The 25,777-nt window shown below is 35.3% G+C and overlaps 2 protein-coding genes and 1 long non-coding RNA gene across 3 annotated transcripts in view; all 3 read left to right on the forward strand.

Moving 5' to 3' along the window:
* The window catches only part of LOC110382021 (V-type proton ATPase 116 kDa subunit a 1), a 161,964-nt gene that overhangs the window by 117,851 nt on the left and 18,336 nt on the right, over positions 1–25,777 (forward strand). The window contains 6 exon segments of the mRNA XM_064037190.1: positions 8,381–8,394; positions 16,147–16,366; positions 20,333–20,512; positions 20,673–20,801; positions 22,753–22,841; positions 23,549–23,587. Coding sequence (XP_063893260.1) covers positions 16,250–16,366; positions 20,333–20,512; positions 20,673–20,801; positions 22,753–22,841; positions 23,549–23,587 — 554 coding nt within the window. The 5' untranslated portion in view covers positions 8,381–8,394; positions 16,147–16,249.
* LOC126055561 (uncharacterized) lies at positions 903–5,209 on the forward strand. The gene is made up of 4 exons (XM_064037204.1): positions 903–1,237; positions 3,630–3,836; positions 4,074–4,190; positions 4,851–5,209. Exons 1-4 carry the CDS (start codon positions 1,198–1,200, stop codon positions 4,973–4,975), a joined length of 489 nt encoding a protein of 162 aa, XP_063893274.1. The 5' UTR covers positions 903–1,197; the 3' UTR covers positions 4,976–5,209.
* On the forward strand, positions 11,508–12,997 carry LOC135117645 (uncharacterized). The gene is made up of 3 exons (XR_010277029.1): positions 11,508–11,639; positions 11,873–11,989; positions 12,636–12,997. It is a non-coding gene; the product is annotated as an uncharacterized LOC135117645 (long non-coding RNA).

Below are 25,777 nucleotides of genomic sequence, written 5' to 3' on the forward strand. Positions count from 1 at the left end.
TTAAAAACGAGTAAAAATTGTTTTGCTTCACAGAAATTTGACCCTTTCTTGTTATCAAAGCTATCTTCGTAAACGTACCTCGTTAAATCAATGGGGTGAAAGAGATACCGACAATGTTAGAACGAGATAGAAATAAAAAATGTTGCCCACTGAAAGACATTTACTTGGATTTGAGGTAATCTACAAGAGAATTGCCTTTTCCACAAGCTTATCTCACCATTATGATAAATACAAAACCCAGCAAGGAAATGATATCCGACATTACAATAGGTCTGCTGGTATTCACCAGCACATAAAAGATTCATTATGTCTAAAATACAGCATTAATGTATGCCGATTTTTTTTCGTTGTAATATTGCATTTAATAAGCGCATATAGATTACGAAAAAACATTAATTTAACATTCCATGCTTTTTTACTAACTGTCTTAAATGTTTATGATTCTCACCCTTCGCTCAGAAATTGTAAAAATAACGGGGTAACTAAAAGTTTTCCAATGGTATCCCTGAGCACGTCCGCGTTTGCGTTGCGCACTGATGACTAATGTTGTTCACTTGAAAGTTCATATCGATTGATTTGTCTCCACACCAGGGGCTGGTCACTGCCGTACTTGACTAGATTTCGGTAAAAAATTTAGAAAAGCGCCATCTGCAATCCTCTTCCTAAAGTATTTAATATCTTCAAGTGATAATAGATGGCTCTTTAATCAAAAATTAACTTCCATAAAATATCACTAAAATTATTGAAATCTAAAAATTATTTTATATATTAGTATTACGTAGGAAATCTATCAATTATTTTTATTAAATCTGTACACTATTTTATATACATAAATTATTTTTCTATAATTATTTTTGGTTGGCAATAAACCGTGCCAACTGCCAATGCTGAAGTTAAATTTGAATTTTAATGGCGAGTACAGTACATACAATTTGTGTGTTAAGTTTTCGTCCATTTAAGTGTTTTCTGCTGTTGACTTGCGTTGATTTGAGTTTTACTCATCCGCTGTGTTTTCGGTGAATTAGTGAGTGAGTTGAGCTGTGCTCCTCTGTTTCATTGTTTCACATAACTTGCGAAAAGACGCCATTAGTGTTTAGTATTATTTGCGATAAAGACGCCTTTTTTGTGATATTTGTGAAATAGACACTGTTATTGTGTTATTAGCGATTAGAGACGCTTGTTTGAGTGCATATAATCATGCCGAGGCGGTGCGAATTGGGATGTTCACACAACCCGGGTAAGTGCTTTCTTTATCAAGTTCATAGTACCTAGGGCCCGATTCTGTTAATAGTATCATTAAGTTATTAATATCAAAATTGAATAGAAATTAAATCGCAATATCAGTTTTAACCATTTCGGGCATTCTGCTACTAATATTTATAAGACCAATCGTATTCCAACGACATTCGATTGGTTGCTATTGGTCTGCCGTTTTGGTTTATAGGTACATATTACCATATTATTCTTAGTCTATATTGCCATATTGCCTCAAAGTCGTGGTGGCCTAGTGGGTAAAGAGCCAACCTCACAAGTATGAGGGCGTGGGTTCGATTCCAGGTCAGGCAAGTACCCATGCAACTTTTCTAAGTTTGTATGTACTTTCTAAGTATATCTTAGAAACCAATACTGTGTTTCGGATGGCAGTTAAACTGTAGGTCCCGGCTATCATTTAACATCCTTGGCAGTCGTTACGGGTAGTCAGAAGCCAGTAAGTCTGACACCAGTCTAACCAGGGGTATCGGGTTGCCGGGTAGCTGGGTTGAGGAGGTCAGATAGGCAGTCGCTCCTTGTACAGCACTGGTACTCAGCTGAATCGGGAATTATTCCCAATAGTCCTCCTGCGGTGACAGCCGGGAATTGGTCCTCGGGGTGACGGATGTTCCCTGTTATTGGGGAGGACAAATGGGAGTCTATTTCTCAGTCACCGGGGGGACATTTGCTGGTTCCTTCTTCCTCCAGTGTAATCACCATAGATTTCAGGTTTTTATTTATTATGTTACATAGAATCACATAAAAAATATATATATTATTATTTTAACTAACACAATGTCAACAGGCTTAAAAAATCGATTTTTTATAGTAGTTAATACTACTATAAAAAACAAAAACAACATTATGTTTCCTATAATAGGCACAATCACAGATAACTTTAATTAATACTAATCACAGATAATCACTAATGGTTAAGTTAAAAGTGCTTATTAGTCGCATGCTTATTTGTAACACAGTTTGTAATCTTGTTAAATTAAATAAAATTAAGAAAACGATTGGTGTTAATAGAAATTAATAATATGTGATGTACCTATTAAAGGAAACACAATGTTGTTTGTTATAAGAAATAAAAACCTGAAATCTATGATAATTACATTTTTTTTTTTTGGAAGATTCTATGTAGCATAATAAATAAAAACCTGAAATCTATGGTAATTACATTTTTTTTCTTTGGAAGGAAGAAGGAACCGTAGCAAATGTCACCCGGTGACAACTGAGAAATAGACTTCCATTTGTCCCCTCTAGTCAGTTTTCAAAGGAACAGTCGGCACAATTGTCACCCGGTGATAACTGAAGACAATTCCCGCTATCACCCCGGAGGACAGCTAGAGGGGACTATTACATAGTATAAAACAAAGTCGCTTTTTCTGTCATGTGTCATGTTGTATGTCCCTATGAACGCTCAAATCTTTAAAACTACGCAACGGATTTTGATGCGGTTTTTAATAGATAGAGTAACTCATGAGAAGGTTTTATGTATAATAACATCTATTAAATAATGGAGAAATACTGTTACCCGTGCGAAGCCGGGGCGGGTCATAGTTGGGAATAATTCGAATCGGTTAGACTGGAAGCCGACCCCAACATAGTTGGGAAAAGGCTCGGAGGATGATGATATTGCCATATTGCAATCGTAAATCGTTTGCAGACAATATGATTCATTATTGAATCACAGAAAAGGATAAACACGTTTATTTAAAAGAAAAATAGTGGAATGCCACATACGCTTCAATCGTAATTGAGTCGTGATTGGATCTCAGTCGGATGTGAATCGCATGTCGCTAAAGTAAAATTAGCAGGGCAGGATTCTGCGCAATTTTTCTTTGAAATAAACGTTTTATCCTTTTCTGTCATTCAATAATGAATCATTTTGTCTGCAAATGATTATAATATATGGCAATATAGACTAAGAATATTATGGTAATATAGACCAAAATGGCAGACCAATCGCAAACCAATCGAATGTCGTTGGAATACGATTGGTCTTATATTAGTAACAGAATGCCCGATATGGTTAAAAAAGCTGTTGCGATGCAATTTCTATTCAATTTTGACATTATTAACTTAACAGAATCGGGCCCCAGAATCGTGCTCCTGAAAGCTCCTAGTCATCCGGATAAACTTGTCATCACGGGAGATACCAACTCAGTCAATTATAAGGTTGGGCGTTTAGAGAAACACAGTTCCTTACGAGTAACCATTTATTACTGAATCCCATATGAAATGATACATGATTTAATAAGATAGACATACATAGATAGACACGCGCACACATACATAGGTAATAGGTATTCATTCATACATACACTATACAATATCAGCATACAAACTTCATATTTTTGTAATTTATTTTTCAGGTGTGACACAACATCAATTTCCACACCCAGAAAAGAATCCTGAGTTATTCAAAGCCTGGGTTAATATAGTTGGTGGAAAACTGGAGACTGCAGATGATATCAAATTTTACAGAAAGCGAGTCATCTGTGACATACATTTTGCAGACAAGTTTAAGAATCGCAACAACCGTTTAAATAACATAGCTGTTCCTACTCTCCATCTTCAGGGTAAGATTTAGATCTTTATTCTTGAACTAGATCGCAATGCCACCTACTGAGTTAAAATTGCCATTAAGAAAACAAAATTCTTAATTATTCACAATTAAACTGAACTGAAATCTTTTAGGCCACCTGTTTGCAGTATATTAATATTTAATTGGATATAAAATGCAGTTCATTCACCCCTAACCAACTCGGTGAAGGTTGTTGTTTAGTGGGATCTTAGACTTGTTTTACTATTTCCAGGTGCTCCATCACAAGATGCTCATATGCCTCCTGCAACTCCACATATACCAACTGAACTTCCTATGCCTGAACATAATATATGGAATCTGCCTTCTACATCAAAGCAAATAGTCACTGGTACGTAAATGCTTGGCTACCTACATTCTCAAATTATGTTTAACTAGCTGCCATAATTAAATACTGCATTTTTTATAATAATAATCCCCCCCCCCATGGGGCCACCTTGACGTGATGGGGGAAGGCATGAACGCTTAAAGAAGTCAGTAAGAACTAGACGACCCTGTGCCAATTGGTAAACATGAGGTACCATCAGAAAATATAGTCATAACACCTCGGCTAACCCTTTCCAACTAACGGTCCCAACTTCCCAACTAACCTTCCCTTTCCTTTACCTTCTCTTCAGTGTCTGATAAAATATATATCTTATTACTTTAAAATATGTACTCTGCAGTCACCTTCTCTCTTTCACCTCTTAACTTTTCTTTTTCTTAAGTTTTAAAACATTGCTCCTAATATAATTTAATGCGACTACGAAATAGAGTAATAATACCCCAGGCGGGTACCGGAGCTAATCGCGATGGAGAATCCCGCCCCCTTTGTATTCTGGGTGGGGGCGACGCTTTTTAAATTTCATTTTTTTCATAGATACCTTTAAGGCCACCTGTTTGCAGTATAGTAATATTTAATTGGATATAAAATACTGTTCATTCACCCCTTAACCAACTCGGTGAAGGTTGTTGTTTAGTGGGATCTTAGACTTGTTTTTACTATTTCCAGGTGCTCCATCACAAGATGCTCATATGCCTCCTGCAACTCCACATATACCAACTGAACTTCCTATGCCTGAACATAATATATGGGATCTGCCTTCTACATCAAAGCAAATAATCACTGGTATGTAAACGCTTGGCTACCTACATTCTCAAATTATGTTTAACTAGCTACCATAATTAATTACTGCATTAAGTAATATGTAACTGTTGTGTAGTCATTACAAACACACTTCAACTTGATTTATTGTAATGACAATTTAGGTTAATAATCCTCATGTAACTCACACTAGTAATTTTGATGTTTACAATGACAATGGTGAATTATTATTATTTTATTTTCAGCTGCACCTCCCAATGCGTGTTATAGCAGCAGAACATAATTATTGCAGTAAACATGGTATACAACAAAGACGGAAACTTAAAGGAGACAAAAGTAAGTGCCAATGTAGTTTATACCATAAGATATCAAAAAATGTTTATACATAGGCTACTTTTATCTGGGTGTGGAAAGTAGTAAAGTAAAAGTTTTTTGCAGAAAAACTGAAATCAACTTCATCGCTGGAGAATGAATTAAAGATTTCAAGATTCCAAATGAAGAATTTAAAACCGAAATTATTCGGTTACGTAAACAGGTAGTAGTTTGAAAGAAAGATTAGCCAGCGTTGATAAAATTAGCAATACAAATTGTTTAAAAAATAACGAGAAATATGACAACTGCAGCAAAATATTCACAAACATGCAGTACACAAAACTCACAAGAGAGCTCGTGGGCGGAGGTTTACTTTAAAGGAAAAAGTTTTGTCTCTCTCCATGTACAAAAGAGTCCCAAGAGTTATACTCTTTTATATAAATACTTTACATTGCCCTCTATAAAATCATTAAAAGGCTTCTTGCGAAAATTGAAATAGAGTCGGGGCTAAATAAGTTTTATTCATAAAAATGAGAAAGACTGTGAAGGAATTAAGTCCAGAAGATCGCCTCTGCTGTCTTATTTTTGACGAGATGTCAATATCGCCGCAGATCCATTACGACGGATCTAAGGATAAATTAAAGGGATTCGCTTGGCGTAGTAAAAATTGCTGACCATGTTTTAGTTTACATGGTCAAAGGATTAAAGAAAAATTTAAACAGCCTGTTGCATACTTTTTACAAATTCTGTTAACAAAGCAGAATTAAAAGCCTTGACTATAAAGTCATTAAATATGTTCAGGGTACAGGGCTTAATATTTTGTGCACAGTGTGCGACCAAAGCACAGTAAATGTCAGTGTAGTGAATGAAATTATTGAAGATAGTAGAATAAAATTCATAAAGAAAATAAGGAATGGAGACATGATGTAATGGAAGTAGGAAATCTAAAATTATCCCATTATTTGATGTCCCTCATTTATTGAAAGGTAGAAACAATTTACTTACGAAGGACTTAAAATATTTCGACTTCGAAGAAAAGGTTGAAAAGACGATAAAATGGGAATATTACCAGAAAATTTATGAAGCGGACAAATTACATGGTGAATTAAAAATATGTCAGAAACTAACTGATGAACATATTTATGTGGAGAAAATAAAAATGAAGGTCAAACACGCAACCCAAATTTTTAGCCGCAGTGTTGCTACAGCTGCAGAACATTTATCTGCTAGGGGCGATTTATCTAATGAGTGCCGCCAAGTAATTACATTTACCAAAATGATGGACAATTTATTTGATTCCTTAAATTCAAGCTCATTTAATATGATACATGGAAAAATGTATAAATGTGGTGTTAGAAACAATTCTCCTCATCATGAATTATGGGAAAATGCCAAAAAGGTATTAAAATCAATAAAATTTATTAAAGTTAAAAAAGAAAAGGAAAATAAAATAAGATTAATTGAAACGAGTTCGGTACCTTCAATAAAAAATTTTATACGTACTATTGAGGGCATGCAACAGTTGTGGAAAATATTATCCCAAAAATATTTATTTGATACAATGATGACCAGAAACTTTAACCAGGACCCACTGGAAAATTTTTTTGGGAACATTAGAAGTTTTGGGGTGAGGAATACGGCACCCAACACAATTAGCTTTGAAGGTGCCTATAAATCACTTCTTTTAAATAATTATAACTCACCCCATTCACTTAACGCTAACTGTGAAAATGATGACAATGATTGTCTTCAGACATTGAGTTTCTTTTTGGAAGACAAACTTTTAGAAAACACTTCTAATGTTCCCAGTAATGAGGTTCTACCATTTCAGCAAGAAGAAAATGACGAAATTGAGGTGCCTTTTATAAATTTAAATTCTGAGCCTGCTGATGCTGGTCAGGCCAATTATGTATGTGGGTGGGTGCTGGCTAAATGTTTTAAAAAAGTTGCTAAATCATGCAGGCACTGCAAAACTGAACTAACTGGCGACAGTCAATTAAAATCAAATAGTTATATAAGGGCAAAAGAATATACAAAAGGAAAACATTGTCTGTTGTATCCCAATATAGTGGCGGAAAAAGTTTTTAAAGACATACAAAATATTGTAGTAGAAATTTTGAAAAAGAATGTGCCAAAAACTAAATTAAAAGAAAAGATAAAATGTTTTTAGACATATTTGTGGATTATCCTTTCACCTGCGATATCCACAAGATAGAATTAAGAAATGTTTTTGAAAACATTACAATAAATATTTTGGTATATAGTTGGTGCCGCTCAATTAATCGAATTTTATCAGGTAAAATCCAATATCGTGATGAGGATGATGAAACTAAACTTTCAGCACAAATTTATTACAATAAACATAAACATAAGTAAATATGATTTTTATTTAATTCCAGGTCGCCTACTAAGTACTTTCTAAATGTTCCTACATAACGTTGTTCTGTTGAGTTGTAGTAATCTGTGTTGTATTTCCATATTTCAATAAATAACTATTTTCTACATTCTGTGGCTATATTTTGTAAGTACGTACGTATGAACAAATTCCCCTAGAATATCTATAGACGGTTATTCGTCATCTCGACACACTAAACTCACCACGAATGTGTCGAGTTGGTGAAACTCAAAATTTGTACATTTATCATGTCGTCAACTCGCCACGTCAAGATTTTAATTCGTGTCCAGTTAGTGAAACTTAGATTTTATCACTTTTATGTTTTCGCCAAGTTTGGGAATCAACTTTTCGCGTTTCAAACGTTTGCAAAATGGACGTTCAGTGGCCGATGATGTTTGTGACACAATGTATCCAGTTGGCGAAAACATAAAAGTGATAAAATCTAAGTTTCACTAACTGACACGAATGAAAATCTTGAGTGGCGAGTTGACGACATGATAATGTACAAATTTCAGTTTCACCAACTCGACTTTAATGGTGAGTTTAGTCTGTCGAATGACGAATACCTGTAGACAATACTGATGTATACATGTGTGTGAAATGGGATGTACGCACACATAAACAATTTGTTTCGGCAGACGATACCAGATGGCGCTTCAAAATCGTTTGAAGGTTGCAGAAAAAAATCGAAGTGGGTTCTCTATTCCCAATCTATTTACTATACTCTATGCTCCACACGTAATTTGGTTTCGTCCAGGGGCTGGTCACTGCCGTACTTGACTAGATTTCGGTAAAAAATTTAGAAAAGCGCCATCTGCAATCCTCTTCCTAAAGTATTTAATATCTTCAAGTGATAATAGATGGCTCTTTAATCAAAATTAACTTCCATAAAATATCACTAAAATTATTGAAATCTAAAATTATTTTATATATTAGTATTACGTAGGAAATCTATCAATTATTTTATTAAATCTGTACACTATTTTATATACATAAATTATTTTTCTATAATTATTTTTGGTTGGCAATAAACCGTGCCAACTGCCAATGCTGAAGTTAGAATTTGAATTTTAATGGCGAGTACAGTACATACAATTTGTGTGTTAAGTTTTCGTCCATTTAAGTGTTTTCTGCTGTTGACTTGCGTTGATTTGAGTTTTACTCATCCGCTGTGTTTTCGGTGAATTAGTGAGTGAGTTGAGCTGTGCTCCTCTGTTTCATTGTTTCACATAACTTGCGAAAAGACGCCATTAGTGTTTAGTATTATTTGCGATAAAGACGCCTTTTGTGATATTTGTGAAATAGACACTGTTATTGTGTTATTAGCGATTAGAGACGCTTGTTTGAGTGCATATAATCATGCCGAGGCGGTGCGAATTGGGATGTTCACAACCCGGGTAAGTGCTTTCTTTATCAAGTTCATAGTACCTAGGGCCCGATTCTGTTAATAGTATCATTAAGTTATTAATATCAAAATTGAATAGAAATTAAATCGCAATATCAGTTTTAACCATTTCGGGCATTCTGCTACTAATATTTATAAGACCAATCGTATTCCAACGACATTCGATTGGTTGCTATTGGTCTGCCGTTTTGGTTTATAGGTACATATTACCATATTATTCTTAGTCTATATTGCCATATTGCCTCAAAGTCGTGTGGCCTAGTGGGTAAAAGCCAACCTCACAATATGAGGGCGTGGGTTCGATTCCAGGTCAGGCAAGTACCCATGCAACTTTTCTAAGTTTGTATGTACTTTCTAAGTATATCTTAGAAACCAATGACTGTGTTTCGGATGGCACGTTAAACTGTAGGTCCGGCTATCATTTAACATCCTTGGCAGTCGTTAGGGTAGTCAGAAGCCAGTAAGTCTGACACCAGTCTAACCAAGGGTATCGGGTTGCCGGGTAGCTGGGTTGAGGAGGTCAGATAGGCAGTCGCTCCTTGTACAGCACTGGTACTCAGCTGAATCCGGAATTATTCCCAATAGTCCCCTCTAGCTGTCCTCGGTGACAGCGGGGAATTGTCTTCCAGTTATCACCGGGTGACAATTTGCCGACTGTTCCTTTGAAAACTGACTAGAGGACAAATGGGAAGTCTATTTCTCAGTTGTCACCGGGTGACATTTGCTCGGTTCCTTCTTCCTTCCTAAGAAAAAAATGTAATTACCATAGATTTCAGGTTTTATTTATTATGTTATAGAATCACATAAAAATATATATATTATTATTTTAACTAACACAATGTCAACAGGCTTACAAAATCGATTTTTTATAGTAGTTAATACTACTATAAAACAAAAACTTTATTATGTTTCCTATAATAGGCACAATCACAGATAACTTTAATTAATACTAATCACAGATAATCACTAATGGTTAAGTTAAAAGTGCTTATTAGTCGCATGTATTTGTAACACAGTTTGTAATCTTGTTAAATTAAATAAAATTAAGAAAACGATTGGTGTTAAAATTAATAATATGTGATGTACCTATTAAAGGAAACACAATGTTGTTTGTTATAAGAAATAAAACCTGAAATCTATGATAATTACATTTTTTTCTTTGGAAGATTCTATGTAGCATAATAAATAAAAACCTGAAATCTATGGTAATTACATTTTTTCTTTGGAAGGAAGAAGGAACCGTAGCAAATGTCACCCCGGTGACAACTGAGAAATAGACCCATTTGTCCTCTAGTCAGTTTTCAAAGGAACAGTCGGCATTAATGTCACCCGATTAAGGCTGGATCCAACTATCTGAGAGGCGCTAAACTTTACTATAGTATAAAACAAAGTCGCTTTTTCTGTCATGTGTCATGTTGTATGTCCCTATGAACGCTCAAATCTTTAAAACTACGCAACGGATTTTGATGCGGTTTTTTTTAATAGATAGAGTAACTCATGAGAAGGTTTTTATGTATAATAACATCTATTAAATAATGGATACTGTTACCCGTGCGAAGCCGGGGCGGGTCACTAGTTGGGAATAATTCGATCGGTTAGACTGGAAGCCGACCCCAACATAGTTGGGAAAAGGCTCGAGGATGATGATATTGCCATATTGCAATCGTAAATCGTTTGCAGACAATATGATTCATTATTGAATCACAGAAAAGGATAAACACGTTTATTTAAAAGAAAAAATAGTGGAATGCCACATACGCTTCAATCGTAATTGAGTCGTGATTGGATCTCAGTCGGATGTGAATCGCATGTCGCTAAAGTAAAATTAGCAGGGGCAGGATTCTGCGCAATTTTTTCTTTGAAATAAACGTTTTTATCCTTTTCTGTCATTCAATAATGAATCATTTTCTACAAATGATTTGATATATGGCAATATAGACTAAGAATATATGGTAATATAGACCAAAATGGCAGACCAATCGCAAACCAATCGAATGTCGTTGGAATACGATGGTCTTATATTAGTAACAGAATGCCCGATATGGTTAAAAAGCTGTTGCGATGCAATTTCTATTCAATTTGACATTATTAACTTAACAGAATCGGGCCCCAGAATCGTGCTCCTGAAAGCTCCTAGTCATCGGATAAACTTTCATCACGGGAGATACCAACTCAGTCAATTATAAGGTTGGGCGTTTAGAGAAACACAGTTCCTACGAGTAACCATTTATTACTGAATCCCATATGAAATGATACATGATTTAATAAGATAGACATACATAGATAGACACGCGCACACATACATAGGTAATAGGTATTCATTCATACATACACTATACAATATCAGCATACAAACTTCATATTTTTGTAATTTATTTTTCAGGTGTGACACAACATCAATTTCCACAGAAAAGAATCTGAGTTATTCAAAGCCTGGGTTAATATAGTTGGTGGAAAACTGGAGACTGCAGATGATATCAAATTTTACAGAAAGCGAGTCATCTGTGACATACATTTGCAGACAAGTTTAAGAATCGCAACAACCGTTTAAATAACATAGCTGTTCCTACTCTCCATCTTCAGGGTAAGATTTAGATCTTTATTCTTGAACTAGATCGCAATACCTACTGAGTTAAAATTGCCATTAAGAAAACAAAATTCTTAATTATTCACAATTAAACTGAACTGAAATCTTTTAGGCCACCTGTTTGCAGTATATTAATATTTAATTGGATATAAAATGCAGTTCATTCACCTTAACCAACTCGGTGAAGGTTGTTGTTTAGTGGGATCTTAGACTTGTTTTACTATTTCCAGGTGCTCCATCACAAGATGCTCATATGCCTCCTGCAACTCCACATATACCAACTGAACTTCCTATGCCTGAACATAATATATGGAATCTGCCTTCTACATCAAAGCAAATAGTCACTGGTACGTAAATGCTTGGCTACCTACATTCTCAAATTATGTTTAACTAGCTGCCATAATTAAATACTGCATTTTTTTTATAATAATAATCCCATATGGGGCCACCTTGATGGGGAAGGCATGAACGCTTAAAGAGTCAGTAAGAACTAGACGACCCTGTGCCAATTGGTAAACATGAGGTACCATCAGAAAATATAGTCATAACACCTCGGCTAACCCTTTCCAACTAACGGTCCCAACTTCCCAACTAACCTTCCCTTTCCCTTTACCTTCTCTTCAGTGTCTGATAAAATATATATCTTATTACTTTAAAATATGTACTCTGCAGTCACCTTCTCTCTTTCACCTCTTAACTTTTCTTTTTCTTAAGTTTTAAAACATTGCTCCTAATATAATTTAATGCGACTACGAAATAGAGTAATAATACCCCAGGCGGGTACCGGAGCTAATCGCGATGGAGAATCCCGCCCCCTTTGTATTCTGGGTGGGGGCGACGCTTTTAAATTTCATTTTTCATAGATACCTTTAAGGCCACCTGTTTGCAGTATAGTAATATTTAATTGGATATAAAATACTGTTCATTCACCCTAACCAACTCGGTGAAGGTTGTTGTTTAGTGGGATCTTAGACTTGTTTTTACTATTTCCAGGTGCTCCATCACAAGATGCTCATATGCCTCCTGCAACTCCACATATACCAACTGAACTTCCTATGCCTGAACATAATATATGGGATCTGCCTTCTACATCAAAGCAAATAATCACTGGTATGTAAACGCTTGGCTACCTACATTCTCAAATTATGTTTAACTAGCTACCATAATTAATTACTGCATTAAGTAATATGTAACTGTTGTGTAGTCATTACAAACACACTTCAACTTGATTTATTGTAATGACAATTTAGGTTAATAATCCTCATGTAACTCACACTAGTAATTTTGATGTTTACAATGACAATGGTGAATTATTATTATTTTATTTTCAGCTGCACCTCCCAATGCGTGTTATAGCAGCAGAACATAATTATTGCAGTAAACATGGTATACAACAAAGACGAAACTTAAAGGAGACAAAGTAAGTGCCAATGTAGTTTATACCATAAGATATCCAAAAATGTTTATACATAGGCTACTTTTTATCTGGGTGTGGAAAGTAGTAAAGTAAAGTTTTTTTTTGCAGAAAAACTGAAATCAACTTCATCGCTGGAGAATGAATTAAAGATTTCAAGATTCCAAATGAAGAATTTAAAAACCGAAATTATTCGGTTACGTAAACGGAGTAGTAGTTTGAAAGAAAGATTAGCCAGCGTTGATAAAATTAGCAATACAAATTGTTTAAAAAATAACGAGAATATGACAACTGCAGCAAAATATTCACAAACATGCAGTACACCCAAACTCACAAGAGAGCTCGTGGGCGGAGGTTTACTTTAAAGGAAAAAGTTTGTCTCTCCATGTACAAAAGAGTCCCAAGAGTTATACTCTTTTATATAAATACTTTACATTGCCCTCTATAAAATCATTAAAAAGGCTTCTTGCGAAAATTGAAATAGAGTCGGGGCTAAATAAGTTTTTATTCATAAAAATGAGAAAGACTGTGAAGGAATTAAGTCCAGAAGATCGCCTCTGCTGTCTTATTTTTGACGAGATGTCAATATCGCCGCAGATCCATTACGACGGATCTAAGGATAAATTAAAGGGATTCGCTTGGCGTAGTAAAAAAATTGCTGACCATGTTTTAGTTTACATGGTCAAAGGATTAAAGAAAAAATTTAAACAGCCTGTTGCATACTTTTTTACAAATTCTGTTAACAAAGCAGAATTAAAAGCCTTGACTATAAAAGTCATTAAATATGTTCAGGGTACAGGGCTTAATATTTTGTGCACAGTGTGCGACAAAGCACAGTAAATGTCAGTGTAGTGAATGAAATTATTGAAGATAGTAGAATAAAATTCATAAAAGAAAATAAGGAATGGAGACATGATGTAATGGAAGTAGGGAAATCTAAAATTATCCCATTATTTGATGTCCCTCATTTATTGAAAGGGGTAAGAAACAATTTACTTACGAAGGACTTAAAATATTTCGACTTCGAAGAAAAGGTTGAAAAGACGATAAAATGGGAATATTACCAGAAAATTTATGAAGCGGACAAATTACATGGTGAATTAAAATATGTCAGAAACTAACTGATGAACATATTTATGTGGAGAAAAAAAAAATGAAGGTCAAACACGCAACCCAAATTTTTAGCCGCAGTGTTGCTACAGCTGCAGAACATTTATCTGCTAGGGGCGATTTATCTAATGAGTGCCGCCAAGTAATTACATTTACCAAAATGATGGACAATTTATTTGATTCCTTAAATTCAAGCTCATTTAATATGATACATGGAAAAATGTATAAATGTGGTGTTAGAAACAATTCTCCTCATCATGAATTATGGGAAAATGCCAAAAAGGTATTAAAATCAATAAAATTTATTAAAGTTAAAAAAGAAAAGGAAAATAAAATAAGATTAATTGAAACGAGTTCGGTACCTTCAATAAAAATTTTATACGTACTATTGAGGGCATGCAACAGTTGTGGAAAATATTATCCCAAATATTTATTTGATACAATGATGACCAGAAACTTTAACCAGGACCCACTGGAAAATTTTTTGGGAACATTAGAAGTTTTGGGGTGAGGAATACGGCACCCAACACAATTAGCTTTGAAGGTGCCTATAAATCACTTCTTTTAAATAATTATACTCCATTCACTTAACGCTAACTGTGAAAATGATGACAATGATTGTCTTCAGACATTGAGTTTCTTTTGGAAGACAAACTTTTAGAAAACACTTCTAATGTTCCCAGTAATGAGGTTCTACCATTTCAGCAAGAAGAAAATGACGAAATTGAGGTGCCTTTTATAAATTTAAATTCTGAGCCTGCTGATGCTGGTCAGGCCAATTATGTATGTGGGTGGGTGCTGGCTAAATGTTTTAAAAGTTGCTAAATCATGCAGGCACTGCAAAACTGAACTAACTGGCGACAGTCAATTAAAATCAAATAGTTATATAAGGGCAAAAGAATATACAAAAGGAAAACATTGTCTGTTGTATCCCAATATAGTGGCGGAAAAAGTTTTAAAGACATACAAAATATTGTAGTAGAAATTTTGAAAAGAATGTGCCAAAAACTAAATTAAAAGAAAAGATAAAATGTTTTTAGACATATTTGTGGATTATCCTTTCACCTGCGATATCCACAAGATAGAATTAAGAATGTTTTTGAAAACATTACAATAAATATTTTGGTATATAGTTGGTGCGCTCAATTAATCGAATTTTATCAGGTAAAATCCAATATCGTGATGAGGATGATGAAACTAAACTTTCAGCACAAATTTATTACAATAAACATAAACATAAGTAAATATGATTTTATTTAATTCCAGGTCGCCTACTAAGTACTTTCTAAATGTTCCTACATAACGTTGTTCTGTTGAGTTGTAGTAATCTGTGTTGTATTTCCATATTTCAATAAATAACTATTTTCTACATTCTGTGGCTATATTTTGTAAGTACGTACGTATGAACAAATTCCTAGAATATCTATAGACGGTTATTCGTCATCTCGACACACTAAACTCACCACGAATGTGTCGAGTTGGTGAAACTCAAAATTTGTACATTTATCATGTCGTCAACTCGCCACGTCAAGATTTTAATTCGTGTCCAGTTAGTGAAACTTAGATTTTATCACTTTTATGTTTTCGCCAAGTTTGGGAATCAACTTTTCGCGTTTCAAACGTTTGCAAAATGGACGTTCAGTGGCCGATGATGTTTGTGACACAATGTATCCAGTTGGCGAAAACATAAAAGTGATAAAATCTAAGTTTCACTAACTGGACACGAATGAATCTTGAGTGGCGAGTTGACGACTATAATGTACAAACAGTTTCCCATCGACACTCTTTAATGGTGAGTAGTCTGTCGAGATGACGAATAACTGTAACTAATGATGTATACATGTGTGTGAAATGGGATGTACGCACACATAAACAATTTGTTTCGGCAGACGATACCAGATGGCGCTTCAAAAATCGTTTGAAGGTTGCAGAAAAAAATCGAAGTGGGTTCTCTATTCCCAATCTATTTACTATACTCTATGGTTTCGTCGCTGCCAAAGTCTGCTCGCAGACTGCGACGGAGCCTTTTTCTGTAGTTGGTTACTAAGTTTTATTTTGTGTTGTGTTGCAAAAACCGTGAAAGATGGGGTCGTTGTTTAGGAGTGAAGAAATGACATTATGTCAACTCTTCCTGCAGAGCGAAGCCGCATATGCATGCGTGTCTGAACTCGGGGAGCTGGGACTTGTTCAGTTCCGAGACGTGAGTACACCATGTGGATCATGTTATACGCCCCTTTTCCTCAGTGTCGATATCATTCGCAATTCCTGCATTGTTCGATAAGGCCGGAGCATAATAGAGTATCTTTGACCTCGTTTTAGTTAAGATCGAGTTTCATACCCTGATTTCATTAGTACGCTGACGAATTCTGCAGCCTAGGTACAGCTTTTTATAATTCCTAAGTTGAATTGAGTGAATAAATCATTATTCTCACAGATAATTACAGTTACTCTACTCTGATAATGTTCAATTGATAGAAAACATCACATCCTGATGTATCCTGGTGAATCATATAGCTAGGTATTGTTGTTAACTGTATATTATTGATATTATTGCTTCTATTAGAAGTCTAAACAATAACAGATGACTGGTTAGAGTACTATTGTTTATACATAGAGACAGTCTAACTATTGATTGTAAGAGTAAATAATCAACCATATATATTGCTAGGTTTTCTAAATTCATATAGATTATGTACAGGATGACATATTCCCCTATGAGTGAAAAGGAAAAGACATTGTTCTTAATAAAAATAATGAACATGCCACAACATCTCAAATCTAGCCATGATAATGTATAAAAAACTTGCATAAATGAATGTTTTTGAACAAAACAGATTGCAATCAAAATATTCCTTCTCAAGCAGTTTTTGCTATTATTGTCTCAGTTAAAACCCAACAACCAGCCAGTTTTGAAAAACAAGTTCAATTCAAAAACATAATAAAAGTAAAAAAAATATAACAAAAAACCAGATTTGAGTAAAAACTTCTTCACATATTTTTTGTTAACAATCAAATTGGTCATGAGTGCCAACATAATACAGCTAACCAATTTAAAAAATCATGTGATTGATTAAAAAGTAATAAAAAATAATATCTGATAGTTGGAATATATGATTGATGAAGTTAATTACTCCACAATCTAAGATAAAGAGTATTATTTAGTCAGATAACGTCACACGTAGGAACACACTAAGTTAATTGTAAATCTTATCAGTTCTGAATTAAATGTTACCTAACTACATTTTTTCATTACATCATAGACTAATTCCAAAGATATTTGGGTCTATGATCTATGTACAGTACAGTGCTTTATGCACTACAACTTTAATCAATACTCTTCTAACAAACCTTCATTCAGAAGTTATTTTGTAAAAAAGAAATAAATAAAAATACTAGAAGTAATATACATAACCCCTTTTCCTAAGTCTAAGAATTAATATGCTGAAAATAATTCACACAATCATCCATACAGATCAAACCAAGCCTTATTTTTTTTAATACAGTTCTAGATTGATTAGAATTTCTTGCTTGACATTTTAATTGAGTCACTTGAATGTATGTAAAGGCATCAATAAAAGACATTGTTATATAGACTTTGTAATTAAGATGAACATAAAGCCATGAATCATATTATATCTCAATGTAAATGACCACTAAGTATTCTTATATTTTAATTATACCTAGCAAAGTGCATGATTTATACTATAGAGAGTGATACCTACTTAATAACACAGAGTAATAACTATTTATTAGCAATTAATATGCAAATATGGATTGTCTGTATGTGGAAAATTATGCAGAGATGTTTTTTGATATTCATCTTTATAGTTTTCTATTCATTTACAATGATCTTTTTAACTGTTGTATCTGGCTGGAGAGCACCTACTTATTTATATTTGTCAAACTGCTGAGGAGTACTCTTGAATGAGTAGGATTCTAGAAGGGCTAAGATCCAACCTCTCCCAAGACAAGCCTTTCAGTAAAATTGACAGTTATCCTCCAATTACTACTACAAAAATATCCACCATCCACCTAGCTATAGTCCACTAAAGCAAAACTATATTGATCTAGCAAATAAACTTTTATATAACGTCCAATTGATCAAGCCATCAGTATAGTTTCTCTTTCAATTGAAACGTACATGTCACTTGAAATTTGCATGCATTACGGCGCGGCGCGTGCGCCAATCGTGTCCCAACGCATCAATACGTTATTGCGGAACATCGGAACTTTGACCAAATATTGGATAGCCAATGCCAACAAATCATATGACTTGCTGCTTTAATGGAAGTCTCTTTGATTGGGTGTTGGTAAATTGGGGCCAATGTTGGCGATTAAATTAATGTCAATAGATATGTGACGATTGGGTTCTACCATTTAATCGGTAATGTTGCCGATCTATCGAGTGATGAATTTCTGATCGATTTTCAAGTGGAATTTGAAGCTTCCCTTACTAATGTTGTAGATGCGAAAGCAACCCTGTCTGTCCTGAGTTAAACCACAACTACTGAGCATACTTAAATATATTTTGGTACAGATAGTGTAACAGCTTGAACCTGACAGAGGGTAAACCTCGGTTATAGCTTACTTAATGAAATGACGATGTCCCCTAAATTTATTTTCTCGGTTGGCAACAGCAAATCCAACGGTTAACTTGCTTGTAGGTACCTTTTTTAATTTTTACAATATTATTATTGTTAGCGGCCATATGCATTGTCACAGCTTGAGTTCACTGAAAATCATTAAAAGGAAAAACCTATTGTTTTTTTTAAACCATTCTTGCGGTAACACCGGCAAATCAAAGCAGGCATGAATTAAAGCATCTTCCTTTGATAGACAAATCCTTGTTTTATTTACTCTAGTATCTGAGGACACAAACTGCACTATATCTTGTTCTATTATTATCTACTGGCAGTCCGTTGCTTCGTAATATCGTGGGCGTTGAATAAATTAGCGTAACAAACACATCTCAAGACCGATTATCCCTTCCGTCACAGCTAGATAAATATTTAGCGTGCTGTCTGCGCTCTGTCTTCATAGATTTGTTGAAGCTACGTAGACGCAATCACTCTTCTTATTGTTATAGTACTTAATTGATGTTTTAGCTGCTAATTAACGTTATTAAATACGTCACTAGTTAAGCAGAAATCAGATCATCAAAAAACTTACAGTCACAGAGTTGACCTGATATTCAGTTAGTTTTTGCAGAAAGATAAAAGGTGTCAATGACCTTAAAAATGATTGGTACCTATTCAGTAAATCGAAAAACCACAACAAACTATTATTGGTCATAGAATTCTATTGTTACAATAGCTAGCAGATAATTAAAACGACCATTTTCTTACCACACGTGTATAATAATAATATCTAATTAAAACTGAAAGATGAAGCATTTTTAAACGATTCTTTACAGCGTAGGTAACTTTTCCTCTGAAAATAATTACGTTTTACTATACCTTTGCTTTAGAAGGACCAAAAGTCTCAAAAAGGTATACTGTTAACATTTTTTGTTGCAGCAGACATTGCATATTTAACAAACTGGGAATCATTGACTTTCAGTCTACTGGTAAACATAGGTCGATGATATTCTATTCAGAGTACCTTTCAGGGTATTAAGATCTCGGGGTCACCTACCCTATAAACAGCAGTAGGTACAAGTCAAGCCTCATTTCCCTCCGAACAATACAGACATGACATGCGACAAACCTACCATGGCTAATGTGACGCGTGCTAAAGAATACATTATGTCCAATCATGAAATATAAGACTTCCATTCATTTAAGTGACCGTAATGGTGATTAAGAAATACTCCATTGCAGCATTTAAAGTCTTCAACTATTGTACTGTAGGCTAGTGTTAGTCTTGTTATGTAGGGAACTGCAAAATGTTTTCTACCATATCCTGAGAGAACAATTTCTGGCACATGGATAAAAAATCCTATATGGTGTTGGGATACATAAGCTATGTTACTGCCAAGTTTCATCAAAATCCATCCATTCGTTTCTGCGTGAAAGAGAAACACTCATCCATACTTTTGCGATTTTATATTAGTAGGACTTTCCACCTTTCCTGTCCATCTCCTTTCTCATGTCAAATTAATATTTCTTACATTACCTTTATCTTCTGTTAAACCGATTCGAAGACTAACAAGATTTTTTATTCTCAGTTAAACCCAGACGTGAACGCGTTCCAACGCAAGTTCGTCAATGAGGTCCGCCGTTGTGACGAGATGGAGCGCAAGCTTCGCTACCTGGAGAAGGAGATCCGTCGGGATGGCATCCCCATGCTTGAGATCCCAGGGGAGTGCCCCGAAGCCCCACAGCCCAGGGAGATGATCGATCTTGAGGTGAGAAAGAATTTTTGAACAGCATAAGAAGAAATATGAATGTATAAAATGTCCTATCTGAATTTGGTGGAATGCCATCGTAAAATCAAGCAATTTTAACTTATTAAGAAAAAATTTTTACTCTTGTCTCAGTGATGTTAAATAAGTTCGTGTATTGTAGGCTACCTTCGAAAAATTGGAGAACGAACTCCGCGAGGTAAACCAGAACGCTGAAGCTCTGAAGAGGAATTTCCTTGAGCTCACAGAACTCAAGCATATACTTAGGAAAACACAAGTTTTCTTTGACGAGGTAAGTTGAACAAACTATAAACAGCTCACCAATAATTTCTGATTTTACCCAACAAACAAATTCACGAATTGTCTAATCTGTTTACCAACTAGTTGTTGCTTCGTCCAATGTATTAGTTATACAGAGATAAGATAGCTCACCGCTAATGCCCTCGTGATGTTTTACGCAAAATTCGCAATGATCAATTTTATCAACATAATGAATTCTAGTCGTATGTTTGTTTAAGTACGTCATACGCCATTATATTGCAGCCATCCTTCATACTATGTCAATATGGACTGTTAATGTAATTACTGCTGCTTGATTACAAAGGGAATGTCGTCAATAGATTCGTTTAATCAATTAGACAGAGTTCAGCTTGAAACACAATAGCAGAGGTATGAAGCCGATACAAATCATGCTGTTGTAGAAAAAAATTAGCTCCACGATCGATGTTTCAGTCGTCCTTATTTAATTCTATCATCGTTTATTATTTATTGAATTTTCCCTTATTTTGGATCAGTGTCTCATGAAATTTATTATTATTTAATTTTATTTTAATATCTTTAAGCACAATAACAAAAGTATCAAAATACTAATTTATGTTCAACACTTTCCAATTCTGAGTTAACATTTCCTATACGAAGGTCGTGGGTCTTGATCAAATTATTTATATCAAATTATTTTATATGTATACGACATTGGCTTCAAAAATACGAGCTTCTGAAATGAAACGTTTAGATTCGGTTATATTGTTTGAAATAATGACGTCGAATTGTCAATGTCATTTTTGTACGTGTATTGTCGTCAGTTGATTGATCGCACGCATACATTACTGTCAGCTTTGATTGTACTCGCCGTAGGATACACAGTACGATTTCTAATCTAAGTCAAAATCCAATTTATCCGTGGCACTATCACACTGATGATTTCATGGCTACAAATCAGCCTGTTCACGCTCGCGACTCGTACCAAATGTGACATTGACATTGACTGGTGTCTGACCTTGACGCCATGTTGGCGTGTGTGTGCACAAGATGGCGGACCCGTCGCGCGAGGAGGAACAAGTCACCCTACTTGGGGAGGAGGGGCTCATGGCGGGCGGGCAAGCTCTCAAGCTGGGGTATGCTCAGATTGATTACGACGCGCTCGTTGGACCGTTTTGATTTCCATTTGTGTCAATGGAAATCAAAGCACATGAGCGTTATTATTTTTGCAGCGCTTGTACTGTGACGCTGATTCTGGAGACTACCACTCACCACTCAGGCAAGCATTGGAGTCGGCCGGTTTATAGTATATCATCAACATAACACCTCTCTTTGACTTCTTGTGTGATGGAATGATAGCTTAGATGTAGCACCGCAACCAGCCCGGCCCAGACCGTGTCAGTTACTAAAGCTTAGTGAATACTCCTCACTCCCTTACCGAGCGTGCTAACCAATTGCTGCCTGAGTGAGATTTTTAATTTTATTTTGAACTAACAATGTTTCCGACATGATTTATTTTTGAAGTCCATCTGCAAACGTTTGCCGCCGTCGGAGTTGACAAGGTTTACGAATACTTTATTTCCGTTATCATAAAGTCATCCACGCTTTCTGTACTTGTCATTTTTATGCATGCCATTATGATTTTATATGTTCATGTCATATGTAGTAGATCACGACGAGTCGAGTCATAGAGTATATATTTTCTTTAGTTTATTATAAACGACACTGTAATTTGAACACAATACGAAGTAGACACAACTAACAATGCATAAGAAGCTTTATATAATTTGTTGGTAGCTAGGTCTTGACCAGCGCACCACCGCGTAGTAAGAGGTGTCTTGCAGTGACTCGATGGCGCTACTTTTTTACTACAACAGGCAAGGAAACCGTGTGCGTCGTGTGCTGTAAATGTCGTACCTTTCGCGTTCATTGTGACGTCATATGGGCCATGTTTGTCTACATGTTTATGTTTGTCCTCCGTGTAGCACGAGGGTGGTGCCAATACCACTGAGTCGATGACGCGCGCCCTCATATCCGACGACCCGAACCGACATATCGGACACGTCCAGCTAGGGTACGTATGCGTGTTACATGCGCACCGGGTGACTCTCACCGCAGCAGCACTGTCCCGGCAGTCCCGCTGCCCTCCCACTGGTTCTATTGGTTGCTCGTCTTGTATGTCTATCGTGTCAACTGTATGTCCACTCATAAATATCGTACGTTATCACGAAGTTACACACTGCTTACTAACTTTACTGATTAATAATAAATATCTACGTTAGTAGATTGCTGCCGACGAATAATGACCTAGTGACGTACTACACGAAAGACGGTGCAATCAATCACGTTGTTCACATAAACTTGACACTTTTATTATTTGACGAAGAACCTTGTAAATATTAACGATGTCAACAAAGCAATTGCTCTGAACTAGTTGCGAGCCATCAGATTTGCGGTTTATGTGAACACTATGAACTAAGAGTGCACGTGATGACAAGACGAATATACTCAACTAAGTTTAATTTAACTTCAAAAACGATCATCACAAATTGACGAGCGCCTAACGCTCAATTAAAATTAATAAGCTCCCTGTGAACCCCATTGTCAGATGTAATGCATGCCACATCCTTTCAAAATGGTACATCTCGAATACTCTGAAGAAGATTACAAAGTTGTTGAACTAAATATCCAACACGTTGATGTAATAACTAGACTATTATATTAACTTGTAGTCCTAACTGTACAGTATTGCTAAACATTTGTGCTTGATTTATTCCCTAGTTTGCGGGATAAACAAGAATCCCTGGAATTCCTGCCTTGGTTAGTAGTGTATATTGTATTTTATATTGTAGATGGGTATAGTGGTAGCTATGGTTCGGGTATATGTTATAATTGTATGGTTGCAGACTCAATAGTAACTTGTGCCAGACAATATTGAAATCAATTGACTCATTTCAACGTTGTCTTCACCACTTGGGAACAAACGAACATTGAGTTCAACTCTAACACCCTTCACTTGCTTACTAACATTCACTTCAATATCACAGTCTTGTTTTATTCAAGAACGTTAGATTTCATGTGCGTTGTCAAGGTAACTTGGACTTCAAGAATAGATAATGGAATTAGGTGCGAAACTTGTAAATGCTGAAATTTACACGGCATTTCGTGATCAAACTTTTCCTATTTGACAAACAGCTCTTATCAAACTTTACCAAAAAACTAATTATGTAAAATTGCAGATACGCGAGTAATTTACAATGATATAATATCTTGAATGTAGTTGAATAGTCAAGATTACATAATGAACCAAGCAGCGTTCCTTGCGGGACGCCATTCCGGAATATATCAGATATCGTGCGAATAGGAAAAGTTTTGATATCGAAGATATTTTTCAAACATAGACAATCCTAACAGCGTCTTGGTACGAGTGTCTTAGATAATAATTTATGTTTTGTGTCATATTTTAGTTTGATTACAAACCCGTGTTATTCATTTAAACTGATCTAAGCTTCCAAAGGGCTTACTGAAGTCAGAAAGCTTTATTAACTTTAAATTGTTATTAATTCAAAACATTAGTACACAGAAAATGTTTTATACGCCAAACTAATATTGAAGAAACCTATGCTTGGTTTAGAGCCAACAGCCGCTTATCACGTGCCCATACTTAATTAAAAAGTATTTATATTCAATCTTACGGTCTTTGAAGCGACTTAAAATTTTATTTAGAAATTGTGTTTAACAAGTCTAACAAAGACGGAGTTTCCGTATCAACCTTGAATCGATCTAGTATGGTTGTGATAAATTTGCTTAGCCTTTTCCAAGTAGATACATTGTGTAACACAATGCTGGCTGTCTAACACAATATGGGCTTGTTAGGTATCAATTACGTCATTGAGGTTGTTTCTAATTGACTTTGTTGCTACAAAGTGTATCAACATTTTACGAGCGCGTATAGTAGCAAATTGAACGGCGACCTTAGCTAAGGAATTTCGTATAACTTATAACCGATATTTTGCGATAGATACCTTGAAATGTCAACAATAGTGCTGTATAAGCTATTTCCAAAAGATTTCAATGGAAGTCTACTATTGTTACGATTGTCATTCCTGTTTATCATTGTTTTGCCGGTGTCTACAATTCTTCGAGTCACAAGCCACTTCCATGGTCGGCCATTCGGAATACATAATGATGTTTATTAAACGCATGTTTAACATCACAATACCTCAGAGGTGTCACAGTTCCTTGTCACTGATATCACACGACGATCACGTCACGAACTCATTCTCACACTCTTTGTACAACATTATTAATGAGGTATATTAATGTTTCATACATAATTTGCAATTCCTTCTGCTCCGCACGTGAAGATATTTTGTGTTTCAATATCTCACGGTATGTTTTGTTATGCCAACAAAATTCCTTAACAATTCTCGAAGATAATGTTTCAAACAATAACAATACTTTACACTTATCGAATGTTATTAAGATGTCTGATAACGGCATTTTTTGTCTGGAGATTGTTGCTATCTCAGAGGCTGTAGTTAGACGAGATAAAATCTGGATTGCAGTAAATCACGGAGATGGATTTACTACCGTCAAAGCACAAGGTTAGCAAAACTTGGTTTAAGATAAAGATGATTATTTCTTGATTAAGGTGATAGCCGTTAGTCTCCCTTCATTCAATTCAATGCCAACACATTCAGTTGAAGCGATGAAAGGGGAAACGACTCTAGAAATACGTTGTCTTCGTTCGCTTGCGTGTGAGCACGAAATTCATTGCTCCATTACTAATTGCTGTGGCGGCTCGTTGCTTACAAGTAGAGTAATGGACACGAGTTTATTGATGTTGGCTCGCGTTGAACAAGCAGCCTAATAAACTTCCGACGATACATAATAATGGTAATATAAAGTTAGTCATAAATCGTTATGTCCAACTAAACGTTATGTTCTGCCTTGCTTTCAAAATATTACCACAATCCTATATTCTAAGAAACATTCGTTGTACATTCT

The sequence above is a fragment of the Helicoverpa armigera genome, chromosome 12 (assembly GCF_030705265.1).
Source record: "Helicoverpa armigera isolate CAAS_96S chromosome 12, ASM3070526v1, whole genome shotgun sequence".
Lineage (NCBI taxonomy): Eukaryota > Metazoa > Arthropoda > Insecta > Lepidoptera > Noctuidae > Helicoverpa > Helicoverpa armigera.

Bases quoted from the DNA above. Each gene is read 5' to 3' on its own strand.
- LOC126055561 (XM_064037204.1), top strand. From the start codon at position 1,198: ATGCCGAGGCGGTGCGAATTGGGATGTTCACACAACCCGG. The intron at 3,837-4,073 runs GTAAGATTTAGA...TACTATTTCCAG, and splicing joins TCCTACTCTCCATCTTCAGG to GTGCTCCATCACAAGATGCT. The intron at 4,191-4,850 runs GTACGTAAATGC...TACTATTTCCAG, and splicing joins ATCAAAGCAAATAGTCACTG to GTGCTCCATCACAAGATGCT.